The 17,514-nt window shown below is 35.6% G+C and overlaps 1 protein-coding gene across 6 annotated transcripts in view; it reads left to right on the top strand.

Moving 5' to 3' along the window:
• The window catches only part of LOC149779385 (polypeptide N-acetylgalactosaminyltransferase 13-like), a 165,948-nt gene that overhangs the window by 110,514 nt on the left and 37,920 nt on the right, over positions 1–17,514 (top strand). For all 6 annotated transcript variants that reach the window (XM_089940031.1, XM_089940030.1, XM_089940029.1 and 3 more), the window contains 3 exons: positions 594–711; positions 2,866–3,046; positions 12,938–13,077. In XM_089940031.1, coding sequence (XP_089796157.1) covers positions 594–711; positions 2,866–3,046; positions 12,938–13,077 — 439 coding nt within the window. The remainder of the gene's footprint in view (positions 1–593; positions 712–2,865; positions 3,047–12,937; positions 13,078–17,514) is intronic.

The raw sequence follows: 17,514 nt of genomic DNA, 5'->3' as shown, positions 1-17,514 counted from the left end.
TCTGAATGTCCTCTCCAAAACTAATAAATAGAACTTGACCAAACTTGATAGAAATCATCTTGACCTACAAATTTACACATTTATACAAAAAATCCTGATCTACCATCAGATATTTTACTAAAAATAGAAAAAAAACAATCCTTTAAAAAAAGTACTTAATCGTTCCTGACCAAATAAAGCAGTAACAACTGTGAAGGTCACAAGAACAATTGTGATGGTCACTGTCTAAATTTATGATATGTGATGCAACTATTCTTTTCCATTAAACTTATTCAGACATGAGATATCATGAGATAGCACATACATGAATCACTGCCAGTGATGAAGGATGTTTTTGAACTCTGGTATTATCAGATGGTACATAACATGAATCAGTAGTCAGATACTGCCATCTGCCTTCAAATATGACCATAGTTACTAAAAGTAAGTGATATATAAGTAAAAGATATAAGTGAGATGGCTGGTCAAGTCGGGTGAATACGAGCAGTTGTTGGTTAAACAGGTGATCATTATGGGAGGTTTGACTATAAAAAAAAGTGAAAATGAGATCAATTATACCACTAATTTAATATTGTTTTTTTTTTTTTCTTCAGAACTCCCACTATGGCTGGTGGCCTTTTTGCCATAGACCGAGATTATTTTTACGAGACTGGTTCATATGATGAAGGAATGGATATCTGGGGTGGAGAAAACCTTGAGATGTCATTTAGGGTAAGGAGGAGATTTTAGTATTAGAGAAATAGTGGTAAACAGACATTAGATTATCAGGCTGACATAAATTTTAATCAGGATCCAGAAAATACACAAACATCTCATGTGCATCAATGTGGAAAATCTATGTGCATGAGAGACAAAGATCAACATGAAACCTTCCTTTAGTTTGTGTAACAATACACAGCAAAAAGCATATAAAAATATTACTTTTAGTATTTAACTATTAAATATAAAAAGTATTACTCTTAGCATTTACCTGTTAAATAGAAAAGGCTATACACTTGGCATATTCCTATTAAAGAGAAAAATATATGCTCTTGGCTGTTACCTTTTAAAATAAAAAAACTATTCTTTTGGCATTTACCTATTAAATAGAAAAATCTTTAGTCTTGGCATTTACCTATTAAATAGAACTATATTCTTGGCATTTACTGTTAAACAGAAAAAGCAATACTCTTGGCATTTACCTATTTAAACAGAAAAAAACTATAGTCTTGGCATTTACCTATTAAATAGAAAAAATATATTCTTGGCATTTACCAGTTAAACAGAAAAAGCAATACTCTTGGCATTTACCTATTTAAACAGAAAAAAACTAGTCTTGGCATTTACCTATTAAATAGAAAAAACTTTATTCTTGGCATTTACTGTTAAAAAGATAAAGCTATACTCTTGGCATTTACCTATTTAAACAAAAAAACTGTATTCTTGGGATTTACCTGTTAAATAGAAAAGGCTATAATTTTGGCATGTACATATTTAAACATAACAAAACTATTCTCTTGGCATTTGCTTTTTAAATAGAAAAAGCTATAGCCTTGGCATTTACCTGTTTAGACAGAAAGAAAAACCTACTTTTGGCATTTACCTATTTAAGCAGAAAAAAATACACTCTTGGCATTTACCTGTTTAAACTGAAAAAAAAACTACTCTTGGTATTTACCTGTTAAATAGAAAAAGCTATAGTCTTGGCATTTACCTGTTAAATAGAAAAAAATATACTCTTGGCATTTACCTATTTAAACAGAAAAAGCTGTACTCGTGGATTTTGCCTATTAAATGGAAAAAGATATGCTATTAACATTTACCTAGTAAATAGAAAAAAACTATGCTCTTGGCATTTACTTATTGTATTAAAAAGCTATAGTCTTGGCATTTACCTATTAAATCAAAAGAGCTATACATTGGCATTTACCCAATAAAGAAAAGCTATACGCTTGGCATTTACTTATTAAACAGTAAAAGATATACTCTTGGCATTTACTTGTTAAATAGAAAAGCTTTACTCTTGACTTTTACTTGTTATATAGAAAAAGCTATAGTCTTGGCATTTACCTGTTAAATAGAAAAGCTTTACTGTTGACATTTACTTTTTATATAGAAAAAGCTATAGTCTTGGCATTTACCTGTTAAATAGAAAAGCTTTACTCTTGACATTTACCTATGAAATAGAAAAAGAAGTACTATTGACATTTACCTATTAAATTTTTCATTGACAAATAAGTTCATGTGACTCATTTGTCAACAGAAGTACTTTGCTATTCTCTGCAAAACACATGCAAAATAGAATTACCTTTACTGTAAATGGAGATCATAAATGCATTGTTTTCATCATCAGTGGACAAATTAACATAATTTTAGCTTGACATGGTCAAAGATTTTACATGCTTATTATCATGTTAGTTTGATATGGTCCGAGACTTCACATTGTCATTTTAGTTTGATATGGTCAGAGATTTATTTTTTATGTTTTTAGTTCTCCATGCAAAGGATAGATAAAACATACTAACAGATTTACTTGTCTGACTGGTGGTTTTGATTTTCCTTTAAGCCACCACAATAAGTACTTTCAGTTTATATTTTTTCTTTTGTGGAACCCATTGATTGTACAGTCACTAAACCTGATGGGTACATTCACCTTGAGAAATACTAACCAAATTATCATTATATAAATTAGCACATATGAACTAACTAATCAGTATGTCACGTTTTGTTTTCAGCTCCACTTCTCAGTAGCCAACCAAAGTGTATGTCTCAGTGATCTACCTATTTTTGCACAAGATATGTTTAACTGTTCTATTAGATAGTGGAAGTAGGCAAGACATAACGTTGTGGAGGTCTTGGACATGTATGTTAACTTTCTATATGCAGGTGTGGATGTGTGGTGGTAAGATATACATTGTGACCTGCTCCAGGGTAGGGCATGTGTTTAGGAAAACCTCCCCATACTCATGGCCAGGGGGCGTTGCCAGAATTATTAACCACAACACTCAGAGAATTGTAGAGGTCTGGATGGATGAATATAAGGACTTCTTCTATAAAATTAATCCAGGTGAGTAATTTCTTGGAAAGCTGTTTAAAATAAAAATAGCATAGCTGTAATGAGCTTGCCACACAAACATCTGTTGTTAGATGTGAACTCAATGAAATGTAATGAACTTGCCACACTAAAGTCTGTTTGATGTGAACTCAGTGAAATGTAATGAACGTGCCACACTAGAGTCTGTTTGATGTGAACTCAGTGAAGTGTAATGAACTTGCCACACTAGAGTCTGTGAACTCAATGAAGTGTAATGAACTTGCCACATTAGAGTCTGTTTGATGTGAACTCCATGAAGTGTAATGAACTTGCCACACTAGAGTCTGTTTGATGTGAACTCAATGAAGAACCTCTGAAATTTTTAACTTTTTGAGGGAATATGGTTTCTATAACTTATTTTGGCCTAGTTTTAAGGATTTTATAATTTTTACTTATTATTTTATTTTCTATGCATTTTACAGAATTTTAACATCTTTACCATTTGCATTTTGTCTTGTAGTACTTCATGCTTGCATTTACTTATAATGGTTTATTTTCCTTAAGTTTCATGCAACTCTTCATTCTTACATCTTGTAGTAAGCACCATCTAACTATTAGTTGATGTGCATGTAGATCCTATGGTCCACTTTCCACATCCAGGATAGTCTGGTTTTTATCTGGTTACATTTGTATCATATTTATAGATATGAAAATGACAATCTGGCCTATGCCCTGGAGGTTGTTGCATATGCATGATAGAGCCGTTATTGTGCTGAGGTTCCAAACAGACATACATACATAGATACATACATGCATACATACATATTAGAATTACAGAATAATATTAGATTGGTTGGTTTATAATGACCTTTTAAACACATTATTATCTTTAAGAAATGATGCTTTGAACACATTATTACCTATGTCATGGCAGAGAAATGACACTTTGAAAATATTATTACCTAAATGTCTTGCCAAGGAAGTGACACTTTTTTGACTGTATTATTACATAAATGTCTTGCCAAGGAAGTGACACTTCTTTGACTATTATTATTACCTAAATGTCTTGCCAAAGATGTGACACTTCTTTGATTACACTGGTCAACAGTGAAATCATTACTGACTTGAAAAGGCCCTAATCTGTAGTATTTTGGTGTGCCGAACACGAATATAACCGTGAAAAATTTGTATTGGCTCTCGTTTTGAAGATATTCATATACCTCATTTTCTATGTTTCACTGTGTAAATTTCTCCAGTAGGACTGCAGCAACATCCGGAATAATGATGTAACATTGCATAATACCATCATGCTCACATCATCCACAGTTGATTGCATCATTTTCTGATGCAATGCAATACTAATGCCATGCGGCTGCTGAAGTAAGTTGACGTCAGCAGTGTACTATACATGTGTAGGCCTATTATACTAATGCCAGGCGGCTGCTGAAGCTGACGTAAGCAGTGTACTATATAAAGCCCAATCAGATAGGTTCAGCATTTAAAATATTTTAGACGTTGTGCGAGACAGTTCAAGCTACTGTTACATAAAACTTATTATTTTATCCATTTACGTACAATAAAGAACAGTAATGCCTCGAAAGTGTGTTAATACCGCGGACAATTTTTGCTATATTTGTGGGGAAGTGACATTTGCCAACCAGAAGAAAAGTATCAATTCTCAAGTGAAGAAGGCATATCATCTTTACTTCGGATGCAAGGTTGGTGACCAAGACAAGCCTTGGGCTCCGCATATATGCTGTGCTACATGTACAACACAGCTTTCACAGTGGTTGAATTGCAAAAGGTCATCAATGCCGTTTGCAGTCCCAATGGTGTGGAGAGAGCCAAGCAACCACCTAAATGACTGTTACTTCTGCTTGGTTCCTCCTCTTTCCGGCGGAATAACGAAGCGAAAGAAGTCGAGAATAGTCTACCCAAACATTCCGTCTGCATTGAGACCAGTTCCACATGGTGAGGGACTTCCTATTCCAGAACCTTCAGCAGAATATTCTCTTGATTCATCTGACGAAGACAAAGGTGAGTCGACCTGTTCTTCTCCTGGTCCATCAGCATGCAGTGATCCAGATTTTCACTGTGGTGCATCATCAACCCCACACAGAATAACACAGGAAGAACTAAATGACCTGATTCGTGATTTGGACTTATCAAAGAACAAGGCAGAATTGCTAGGATCAAGACTCCAACAATGGAATCTTCTAGAAGAAGATGTCACAATTACTGCATATCGAAAGCGCCACCAGCAATTGGAGCCTTTCTTCAGAAAGGAAAGTAATCTGATATTCTGTTCCGATATTGAGGGCCTCATGAATGCTTTAAAAATCACTCATGACCCACAAGAATGGAGACTATTTGTGGACTCTTCGAAACTGAGTCTCAAGGCTGTGCTTTTGCACAATGGAAACATTCTTCCATCTATTCCAGTAGCGTATGCTGTCCACATGAAAGAGACATACGATAACTTAAGGCAGCTACTGAATTCCATTGAGTATAACAAGTACAGCTGGCACCTCTGTGGTGATTTGAAGGTAGTTGCCCTTTTAATGGGACTGCAGCAAGGATATACAAAATACATGTGTTTCTTATGCGAGTGGGATAGCCGAGCAAGGGAAATGCACTACATGAGGAAGGAATGGACTCACAGGCAGAATGTAGCCATTGGAGAGAAGAATATCCAACACCCAGCTCTGGTTGAGGCTCAGAAAATCTTGCTACCACCCCTTCACATCAAACTAGGTTTGATGAAGAACTTCGTGAAAGCCATTGACCGGACTTTGCCAGCATTCCGATACCTGCATGAAAAATTCCCTCGACTCAGCGAAGCAAAGATTAAAGAGGGAGTTTTTGTGGGTCCTCAGATTCGAGAGCTTTTCAAAGATGACCGGTTCAACAACTTGCTGGAAGGTGACGCGAAACAAGCATGGAATGCTTTTCGCCTAGTTTCTACAAACTTCCTCGGAAATGTTAGGGCAGAAAACTATAAGGAACTAGTAGAAGACATGTTGATGAAGTATACGAAACTTGGCTGCAATATGTCTCTAAAGATTCACTTCCTTCATTCCCATTTGGATTTCTTTCCTAGCAACTGTGGTATTGTTAGTGATGAACACGGCGAACGTTTTCATCAAGATATCGCAACAATGGAACAAAGATACCAGGGAAAATGGTCCACTACAATGCTGGCTGACTACTGCTGGACACTCCTCAGAGATGCTCCCGAACAGCTGTACAAGAGACAGGCGAAGAAATCTAAGATGTAGTCAATGACTTGATTTTTTATAGGTAGGCTATTACAGTTGACTTTTACTATTGGAATGCATTTCGTTATGTAAACATTAATTTCTTGCAGATTACAAAAAAACTAGAGCCAATTTTGCAATTTGACTGTCATATTCGTGTTCAGCACATAAAAATTGATAAGAATTGACTAATTTTATTTCAGTAACATGACTTTTGTAAAAATTTGTTGTCCAGTGTTATTATTATTACCTAAATGTCTTGCCAAGGAAGTGACACTTTTTTGACTGTATTATTACCTGAATGTCTTGCCAAGGAAGTGACACTTCTTTGACTATTATTATTACCTAAATGTCTTGCCAAGGAAGTGACACTTCTTTGACTATTATTATTACCTAAATGTCTTGCCAAGGAAGTGACACTTCTTTGACTGTATTATTACCTAAATGTCTTGCCAAGGAAGTGACACTTCTTTTGACTATTATTATAACCTAAATGTCTTGCCAAGGAAGTGACACTTCTTTTGACTATTATTATAACCTAAATGTCTTGCCAAGGAAGTGACACTTCTTTGACTGTATTATTACCTGAATGTCTTGGTTCGAGTCTCAGATTCGGCCAATGTGGGTATTTGAGAAAGCTTGCCAGTAGCTTCTTGTGGGTCGGTGGTTCTTTCCAGGGGTTTTCCTGGGTTCTTCCTCCACCATTAATACTGGCCACCATGTATAGCCTATCATGTGCTGAAAAATGGCATTAAACCCAACAACAACCTAAATGTCTTGCCAAGGAAATGACACTTTGTATTATTACCTAAATGTCTTGCCAAGGAAATGACAGTTTGAATGTATTATTACCTAAATGTCTTGTCAAGGAAATGACAGTTTGAATACATTGCCTATATATCATGACAAGGAATGACACTTTGACCACATACTTACGTATATTATGCCATGGAAATGACAGTTTGAATTCATTATTGTGTATATGTCTTGCCAGTGAAATAACAGTTTGAACATAATGCCTATATATCATGGCAAGGAATAACACTTTAAACACATTGCATACATCATGCCAAGGAAATGACAGTTTAAATGCATTATTGCATATATGTCTTGCCATTGAAATGAAAAATGCATTATTGCCTGTATGTCATGGCAAGGAATGATACTTTGGACACATTGCATCTATCATGCAAAGGAAATGATAGTTCGAATGCATTATTGCATATATGTCTTTCCATTGAAATGAAAAACACATTATTGCTTGTATGTCGTGGCAAGGAATGACACTTTGAACACATTGCATACATAATGCCAAGGAAATGACAGTTCAAATGCATTATTGCATATATGTCTTTCCATTGAAATGAAAAACACATTATTGCCTGTATGTCATGGCAAGGAATGATACTTTGGACACATTGCATATATCATGCCAAGGAAATGATAGTTTGAATGCATTATTGCATGTATGTCATGCCAAGGATATGGGAGCTAAGTGACATTGCCAAGGATACATCATTATGAGTCTGACTATCTGTACAAAGTGCAGTTATGGGGCCTGCATGGTGAAGTGATTACAGTCATTTCACACCTCTTCAACCCCAGTAGATGACTTGTTTAAGGGTTTTTCATGGGTATTTTTCTAGTTTGAAAGTGGGATTATAATAATGATCATGTGCAAATGCAAATGAGTTGTCACACATCCCTTTACTTGTTTCCACCACACATAGCCAATATTTCTTTCCTAAGTTGGACTTTATGCAACCATCAGAAATTTTTATTTAAAAGAAACTGTTTTTACTGCTCCAGTGGCCTAAGTGGTTAAAACTTCCACCTCGGATGCGAGAGGTCATGGGTTCATACCCTGGCAGAGTCATACCAAAGACTTATAAAAGATGGTACTAAGATCTGCCTGGCTTGGCACTCAAGACTGGTTGGCCTGGTGTCAGAATAATGTGACTGGGTGGGACATGATGCCACATGTCTGAGTTGTGATGCCCAGTGCTATACATCACTGTAAATGCCACACTGCAGACATTGTAGTGATATGACTGATTTTTTTTTAAAGCTACATTAAAAATCCAAATCAGACACACACTTGTCTCAGTTTTATTGGGTGGCATATTTCCCATTGATGACCTCATTTTGAAAGTAATTGGTTCTGTCGTCATATATTTTAATTGGAGTACAGATAATGGTATTCTGCAATTAAATTCCCAAACCAGTTTGATCCATTACATATTTAGAACCATATTTGACATATTTTGAGTTTTAGAGTTGATGTCACTTCATATATTTTGTAAAGAAAATAAAATTTTGTCTTTGAAATTTTCAAAGGTAAGATGATATGAATAGATGTATATTATTTCTGTGATACATGCTTTTGTCAAGGAAATTTTTACTTTATGAAAAAACTATCAGTGTTAGAACTGTCATGTTCCGAGGTTCTGACATTGCGAACCTGTTTATGCTGAGAAGAATTAGTTTATAACTAATCTCTGCATTTGGATATTTCTGTTTAAATTGCTGATAATGAAAATATTCAAAAATGTTTGAACTATTTATTTAATTTTCATTAAATGACCTAACCTAAATAAATTCATAAACATAGAGTGTTCATGTTGGTCATAGACTAGAATAGCTTATGACATGGCCTGTTTCCATCGTCTGTTGTCTATCATCCTTGGCTTCCACAGCAGCCATCTTGAAAGTCTTATTATCCTTCTACATGAACATATCAACATTGGGTTTTCACTGAAAGACATTGTATGATGTCTAGTTATTCCTAAATAAATGGCGCTGATCTGAAGTGCATTATGGCCAACATAACAGATATTTAAAACTTGTTACTCCTGAACCAATTTATGTTGATATGGGGTATACACCAGAAGACTTCTTTTATGAAGTCCAGTTGGTCTTAAATTTTACATGGTGCTGTTGTGACAGCCAATATGGCCACCACACAGCAACCATCTTGAAAATTTTGTTATCCCTGTTCCTTTTGAATGGATGGTCATATCTTCTTGGGGTTTTCACTTAAATACTTCTTATGAGATCTGCTTGGTCCAAAACAAAAATTGTGCTTATCTGGTGTACAATATGACTGCCACAGCAGCCACCTGGAAAATCTTCTAATCAATACTTCTCTTGAATAGAAAGTCATATTGAAAATGGGGTTTTCACCAAAGGATTTCTTGTGAAGTCTACTTGGTCTTAAAAAATGATGGAGCTGATCTGGCGTCTATTATGGCTGCCATAGTGGCCAGCTTGAAAATCTTATCACTACCAGTACTTCTCCTGAATGAATGGTCATGTCATCATGGGGTTTTCACTAAAAGATTTGTAGATCTTAAATAAAATGGTGCTGATCTGAAGTCCAATATGTGGCCATCTTTTTAGCTACTCCTCATTAAATTGCAAGTCATTTTGTCAAGGGGTGTTCATCAGAAGTGTTCTCATGGTGTCTACTTGGTCCTAAACAAAAATAACTAACCCTCATGGTGGCTATCTTGAAAGTATTGTTCTCTCTACTCCCTGATGGAAGGCTGTATCAGCATGGGGGTTTCACCTGTAAACTTCTTACGATACCTAGTTGATCCTAATAGAAAATGGCTTCAGTCAAATATGGCTGCCATGATGGTTGTCGTGAAAATCTTGTTGTCACTACACCTCCTGAATAGATGATTATTATTTTGACATGGTATTTTCACCAAAAGAATTCTAAATGATGTCTATTTGTCCAAAATGAAAATGGTGGCAATCTGACATCAGTATGTCACCACAGCAGATAATTTTGAAATCTTGTTATCGCTGAAGAATATTGGAGATGGTTTCATCACTAAGCAGTTATAAGAAAGAAATGGTCTTTACATGAATTCCTGGAAATTCCTTTTGCCTATTAGAGCATCGGTCCTTTCAAAGGACTCTTGTTTAACCTCTGTTTTTATTAAAATTCAGTTTGATGGCAGTAATACAGTACCTGCAACTATTGCATTGCTACCTGTTTCCAGAACCTTAAATCCTAAGTCCAAGTTAAAATTCCTATGTCATATCCCACATGCAGAATTTCATCCTCTTTTTCCTTGCACTATTATGCTCTTGCATGTGTGCCAGTACACTTAATGGATTTTGGAGATATTACGACTTTTTTCAGCCAAACACAACCTTTTTGGTGTTGTTTTAGTTATATTGTTCCAGATCCTTGCTTTGATTGCTTTTTGGAGGTTGTATGCAATCTATGGCATTTCAGGATTTGAGAGACACAACACTGGTCCCTGGCCATGACTCCAGGTATATCTGCACACCCTGATCAGTCAATGGCACCTCCTCTGAAGCTTTTTGTACAGGTTCAACATCAACAGCTACACAAGTAGCCCAAGTTCAGAACTCCTTCACTGATCTTTTCCTAGATATTGAGTTGTTCAGAAAAAAAAGGAAAAGATAGTCTTCTGAGGACCTGTCCTTCTTTTGGTCAACAGTGATTTGTATGGGTCCAAGTTCCAACAAGTCAGATCTTATCCCTTGTCAGGCCTTAATGTACACCACCATTCACGTTTTCCCCAACAGGACCACTCAGATTCTAGCACTCATAATTGACCTTGGGTCAAGACTTCATTGTTAGCTTACCTTTACCTCTTTGTCCTGGGAATTATGAATACAGATTCCACTTTTGTTCCCCCAGGGAAAGTCATTTGCAACCTATCCAGTTACTGCTTCATGTAACACTGGAAACAACACAAGAATTCGCTATCAGCTTGGACTTCCCTGGGATCCAATTTCCATCGCATCTGGAGCCAGAGGGTTAGTTCATCAGGGACTGTGTTCAGAGGAAGAATTTACCCTTCATACCAATAACCTTGAAGTGCAGATTGTTCCTAGTTCTGCAGGGCTGAGCCAACCTCATAAGGCATTTTTGCATTATGATTGACACAGCATTGGTTGTAGCATTCCTCAGACTTCAAGGTAGTACACCTGTTTCTTCTCTTTGTGTCAAAGTATGGAACCTCCAGTAGGCACTTGCATCAGAGATCACCCACAGAATACAGGTGGATTGTCTTCACTATTAAGAGAGCATATCAGTCACTCACCGAGAGGGACCTTTCATTCATGGGAATTAAAGCCCATAAGGTTAGAGCTCTTGCTGCATCTATGGCCTTCTTGAATCATTCCTCTTTGCATAATGTCATGCTAGCTATTTATGGGTACTGTCACTCTACCTTTTCATCTCTTTACCTTTGAGCTTTGGCAAACAAGAGTAAAGGCATTTTCTCAATAAGTCTAGTTGTGACAGTAGTACGTGTGACGAAGCAATCTACCAGTTTTCAGTAGGAATCACTTATACAGTAAGGATAAGTGCATTGTTTTTATACAGATATTTTTTTAGGCCATCAGCCTCCCCCTTAATTTATTAATTCAGCAATGCAATAATAGCAGGTAATGTATTATTGCTATTAAACTGTGGGGGGGGGGGGTAAACTAATTTTAATTGTGTAATATTTAGCTGCTGCTATTGCAACGTTTCCCTCCTCCCACTCAGCTCTAATGCCCTGTAGTCTTAGTCTAAGTTAAAAGAGAAAGAAATAATATATTCAGCATATTTGAAAATAATGAGGAATCTGACTGAGACTGAATTTTTTGTTTTGTTTCTGGACTGCTAATTACTACTTAAAGGAGGTATTATGTTAGCTTGGACTGGGGATTTGGCATCCAGGAAAACGATAACAATTCAGTAGTAGCAGGTAAGTATTACTTTATTAAAATTAGTTTTACCCCCACCCTTCTGCAAAAATGTAATTTTTGCTAGCAGTTTTTTTTTTCTTATTTTTTAAAATTTATAAATAAAAATATCCTTATTAAAATTAGTTTCACTTTTGTTTGAAAATTACAATAAATTGGTTCATTAATAATATTACAAGAATTATCATTACTCTATCCCTGACAGTTATCAATTATGTCAGGGGTGCACAACCCATGGACCGCAGGCCGGATCTGGCATGCAAATGTATTATGTCCGGCCCTCAGGGCAAATTAAAACAACACAGAAATCTGTCCTGTGAACAGTAATTATATTAAAGAAATTAGAAATCCATTGGGCTATTAACAAATTTGTGACCTATACTAACCTGACACAGAGCTTAAGTCTAACTCATTTATTAACATTGATTTCGTTAACCAAGTTGCTGTTGTATAGAACATGTAGCATTGTGTTTGCTGCCCTCGAGTGGTCTTAGAAAATGCAATCTGGCCCTTAGTCAAAAAAGGTTGTGAACCCTGAATTGTGTGAATAATCTACTGACTTCATCCTGGGAATTCATGTTTCTTTTTTGTGCTCTAGACATTCCTTACATTCGAAATATTTACATTATTTTATACCCTTTCAAATGTCCACGTCTCTAACCAATACTTAATATTTTGTTTCATTTCTGTATATTTGATAAAATCAGTAAATTGGATTCTTTGTTTACAGATCACCACCAGTGCTTGCTTGGCAGTCTTTATCATTGCTAATGTTGAGTGACAGTGCACAATATGAGAATGAATTTTGTATTGGATAAAATTGCCTAGTGGAAAGTAATGGAGATTCGTAAATTCTTATCTGCCAAGAATATGACCTTCTGAATAGTGTGACTGCAATATTTTTGCTGTACTATAATCTTTTTGTTTTCAGGTGTTAAAAGCACAGAATATGGAGATATTTCAGAAAGGAAACAACTCCGAGAAAAATTAAAATGCAAAAGTTTTAGATGGTACCTAGAAAATATATATCCAGAATCACAGATACCATTAGATTTCTATGCATTAGGAGAGGCGAGTATTACAACCTTACTAGCATATAAATAACACTATTCTGCCAATGCAGCTTGCATCACTAACATGCAACAGCTTAGACAACAACAGTTAAAATAACAACAGTATCAACAACATAAAAAACCACAACAACAATCACCTCTAATTTGCACATATATTTTTAGCTCTGCTGGTCATAGACCAGAAGACTTAGGGATGGTCTGTTCTTCTTTGTTTATCCATCTGTTTGGACACATTTGTTATCATTAATCCTCCTTAACCACTTGGAGGATTGCCAAGAAACTATTTGCACACATTCATCCCATGCTTTGGTTGGTCCAAAATGAAAATGGTGCATCTTAGACATTCAGTATAGCTACTATGGTGGCCATCTTGAAAATCTCATTATCACTACTACCTCTGAATGGATGGTCATGTCAACATGGAGTTTTCACTGAGAGGCTCGGTATGATGACTAGTTGGGCCTAAATGAATATGGTCACTGCAGCAGCCATCTTGAAACTAAGATACTCCTGCTGAGAGGACTTGTTTTTGCTGAAAGACTTTTCATGTGAATTGGTCCTAAATGAAAATGGCAACGATTGAAAAATCTTGTTATTGCTAATCATTGAGAATTGATGGTCACATCAACAAAGTATTTTCACTATAAGATCTCTTGCAATGTCTGTTTGGTCCTAAATGAAAATGTTGCTGACCTGATGTCTAGTATGGCTGCCACAGAGACCTTCTTGGAAAGCTTGTAATCGCTACTTCTAATTGAAAAGTACTATTGCTATGGGAACCAGAAGACTGCATTAGATATCTAGGGTGGTCCTAAATGGAAATGGTGCTGCCTACACAACCAATATGGCAACCACAGCAGCTGTCTTGTTATTGCTGCTGCTTCTGAGTGGCTGATTATATCAGCATGGGTTTTTGCTAAACATTTTATGGTGTTTAGTTTGTCCCTACTAATAATGGTGCTGTTCAGATGTCTTGTCACTATTTCTAATTGGTTGGTTATATAGATATTGTGCTTTCACCAAAATATTTCTATGACAGATAGTAGGTCCTACATGGAAACAGTGCCAGTTTGATATCCAGTATGGCCAACATTGCAGCCATCTTGAAAATCTTATTATCATTACTTCTCCAAAATGGAAAGTCATGTCATCGTGGGGTTTCCTCCTGAAGACTTTCCTTGATATTTTGTTAGTCTTAAATGATGTCTTGTTGGTCATAAATGACATCTTGTTAGTCCTAAATTATGTCTTGTTAGTCCTAAATGATGTCTTTTTAGTCCTAAATGATGTCTTGTTAGTCCTAAATGACATCTTGTTAGTCCTAAATGACATTTTGTTAATCCTAAATGATGTCCTGTTAGTCCTAAATGACATCTTGTTAGTCCTAAATGATGTCTTGTTAGTCCTAAATGACATCTTGTTAGTCCTAAATGATGTCTTGTTAGTCCTAAATGACATCATGTTAGTCTAAATGACGTATTGTTAGTCTTAAATGATGTCTTGTTAGTCCTAAATGACATCTTGTTAGTCCTGAATGACATCTTGTTAATCCTAAATGATGTCTTGTTAGTCCTAAATGATGTCTTGTTAGTCCTAAATAATGTCCTGTTAGTCCTAAATGAAAATTTTGTCCATCTGATATCACATATGTGTACCACATCAGCTGATTTGAACATTTTTTTATTGCTGGGATAAATTTTATTAACACTCATCAGTTAAAAGGAAGAAATTGTCTTGTCTTGAATTCCAGGAAATTATTTTTGATTAGTATAGCATCAAAAAATGATTTGAAGTGTCATTGAGAGAGTACAGTACACTGTACTACATTAATGTACACTACATCACACCACAATAGTTAAAGTACACCACACCACAGTATACTGTACTGCCAAATTGCTGGGTTTTAATATGTAATTTTATGATGCTAATATATACCAGCATGTCGGCCAGTTCTGTGTGTTGGGTAATTCTGTGCAACAATACGTCATTTCTGTAAACACTGGATCATGTGTTATTTTGGGTCAAAAATCCATTTTGTATTAAGAAAGAACGGTCATACTTTAATTAAGAAAAGTGATATTCCTAGAATTACAAAATAATCCCACATTTCAACTCTAAATGCATATGAAAATGTGATTTCTAAATGTCAGCATGAAGACCCACTCCATGACCTTCTTGAACACGTAACCCATAAAATCCTATTTGCTATGTATCTTTTAGAATCTTAAAAATAAATATATTATTTTAAAGATGGAAATGTATACCTTTAAAGAATTCTGCATTTTAATCCAAGTTTCCAATTTTGCAAGAAGTTGTCCCACATTTACAATATTGTCTGCTACCCATTGCGTCAACTTGCCACTAAAACTGGATTTTCAAGAAATTCCTTGGCTTATAGACTTTTTCCAAATTAATAATTTTTTCCCATAAACAAGATGTTGTAAACACCTTACACCCAATTCATTGATGTTTCTCTTCCACATAATAGCTTATTTTGTATAAAATGTTGAACTTTAATTTTTTTTTTACAAGATCGGTTTAGTTGGCTTAATATTGCTTGCCATATATTGCCACTGTTACGTTTAATTTTGTAAAAACTAGCTATAACACGGGTGTCTCGTGTGTCCAAAATTAATATTATTTTGAACAGAATATTCTGGTGACAAATGCCTCTTTTCAAATGGTAAGCATTGCAGTGTTTTATTTTCATCAATCGGTCATATTCGGTATGCCTTTTGCTTCATTATTGGGGATGGAGACCTTAGGTGCGCAGAAATTCCTGACAGCATTTTATAGATCGACCTTCATAAAGATTTCTATGTGCTCAATCAAGCTTTGTAGTAAACCAGTCAATTTCAACAGTAAGGAGGGATCTGCCTCAAACAGTTTAGTCATTTGCCAACAGAAAGAGAAAATTAAAAAATACCGTGACAAAAAAAGTGTTAACTATGGCATAGTACTAATCCATAGGAAGAACATGGAATTGCAGATCTGATTGTAACAGGAAACCAATATATTTTAAAGTCAGGGAACAGCTGCACTATATGTAGCCCTGCTGAACATCATAATGACATCTGTGCCTTCTATACCCTTACATGTGACAGAAAAGACAGATCAGGGCAGTACAGATTGGGAGAAGGATTTTCATCAACCCAATTATTAGCATGAAAATGGACAAAAATTGTGATTGCTGAGCAAATTTAGATTTTTTAAATATTAAAATATGCACATCTTCTCATCAAGTCATTCCTAGCACACTATCTTGATGCCATTCATGCTCTCCTTATATGCAACACAGGCATTCTTTAGAAGATCATTGGCTATATTATATTTGTGACAGTCCTTGTCATGGTTGGTCTTAACACTTGGGATGTGATGTGCTGTTGCTGGATCCAGGTTTCCTCTTGAGTTGGCCTGAATGTTCCTCAGAATGGAAAATTTCCTTTCAGCGTCTGCATTGGAATGTTTCAATGTTAGGTACAACTTTACTGAGTCCACCAAGAAGTTTCAATTGTTTCCTGCCCATCGGTATATTCAGATTGCTAAATGCCTTTCAGATCTGATCAAGATTGGTACTGTTTGGGAATGTTTTTTAAATGTCAGTAAGGTTCTGCACATGAAACACAAATTTGTACATTATACCATCACACCTTTTGTAACTTTAATCTGACTTGGAGGCACCTTTATTGTCATCATTATCATCACTGTCACTCTTTAATAATTAACAGTCAAATCTGTATCACCTGGTAGTATTATAGACAAAGACATAGACCTCATTCATCCCATAGTATTATAGACAAAGACAGAGACCTCATTCATCTCATAGTATTATAGACAAAGACAGAGACCTCATTCATCCCATAGTATTATAGACAAAGACAGAGACCTCATTCATCCCATAGTATTATAGACAAAGACATAGACCTCATTCATCCCATAGTATTATAGACAAAGACATAGACCTCATTCATTCCATAGTATTATAGACAAAGACATAGACCTCATTCATCCCATAGTATTATAGACAAAGACATAGACCTCATTCATCTCATAGTATTATAGACAAAGACAGAGACCTCATTCATCCCATAGTATTATAGACAAAGACAGAGACCTCATTCATCTCATAGTATTATAGACAAAGACATAGACCTCATTCATCCCATAGTATTATAGACAAAGACAGAGACCTCATTCATCCCATAGTATTTTAGACAAAGACATAGACATCATTCGTCCCATAGTAGTATAGACAAAGACAGAGACCTCATTCATCCCATAGTATTATAGACAAAGACATAGACCTCATTCATCCCATAGTATTATAGACAAAGACATAGATCTCATTCATCCCATAGTATTATAGACAAAGACAGAGACCTCATTCATCCCATAGTATTATAGACAAAGACAGAGACCTTCATTCGTCCCATAG

Source organism: Sinohyriopsis cumingii, chromosome 17 (assembly GCF_028554795.1).
Source record: "Sinohyriopsis cumingii isolate HCF-2022 chromosome 17, ASM2855479v2, whole genome shotgun sequence".
Classification (NCBI taxonomy): Eukaryota; Metazoa; Mollusca; class Bivalvia; order Unionida; family Unionidae; genus Sinohyriopsis; species Sinohyriopsis cumingii.
Note: the sequence above shows the minus strand (reverse complement) of the source record. Positions and strands in the feature narration are given on the sequence as shown.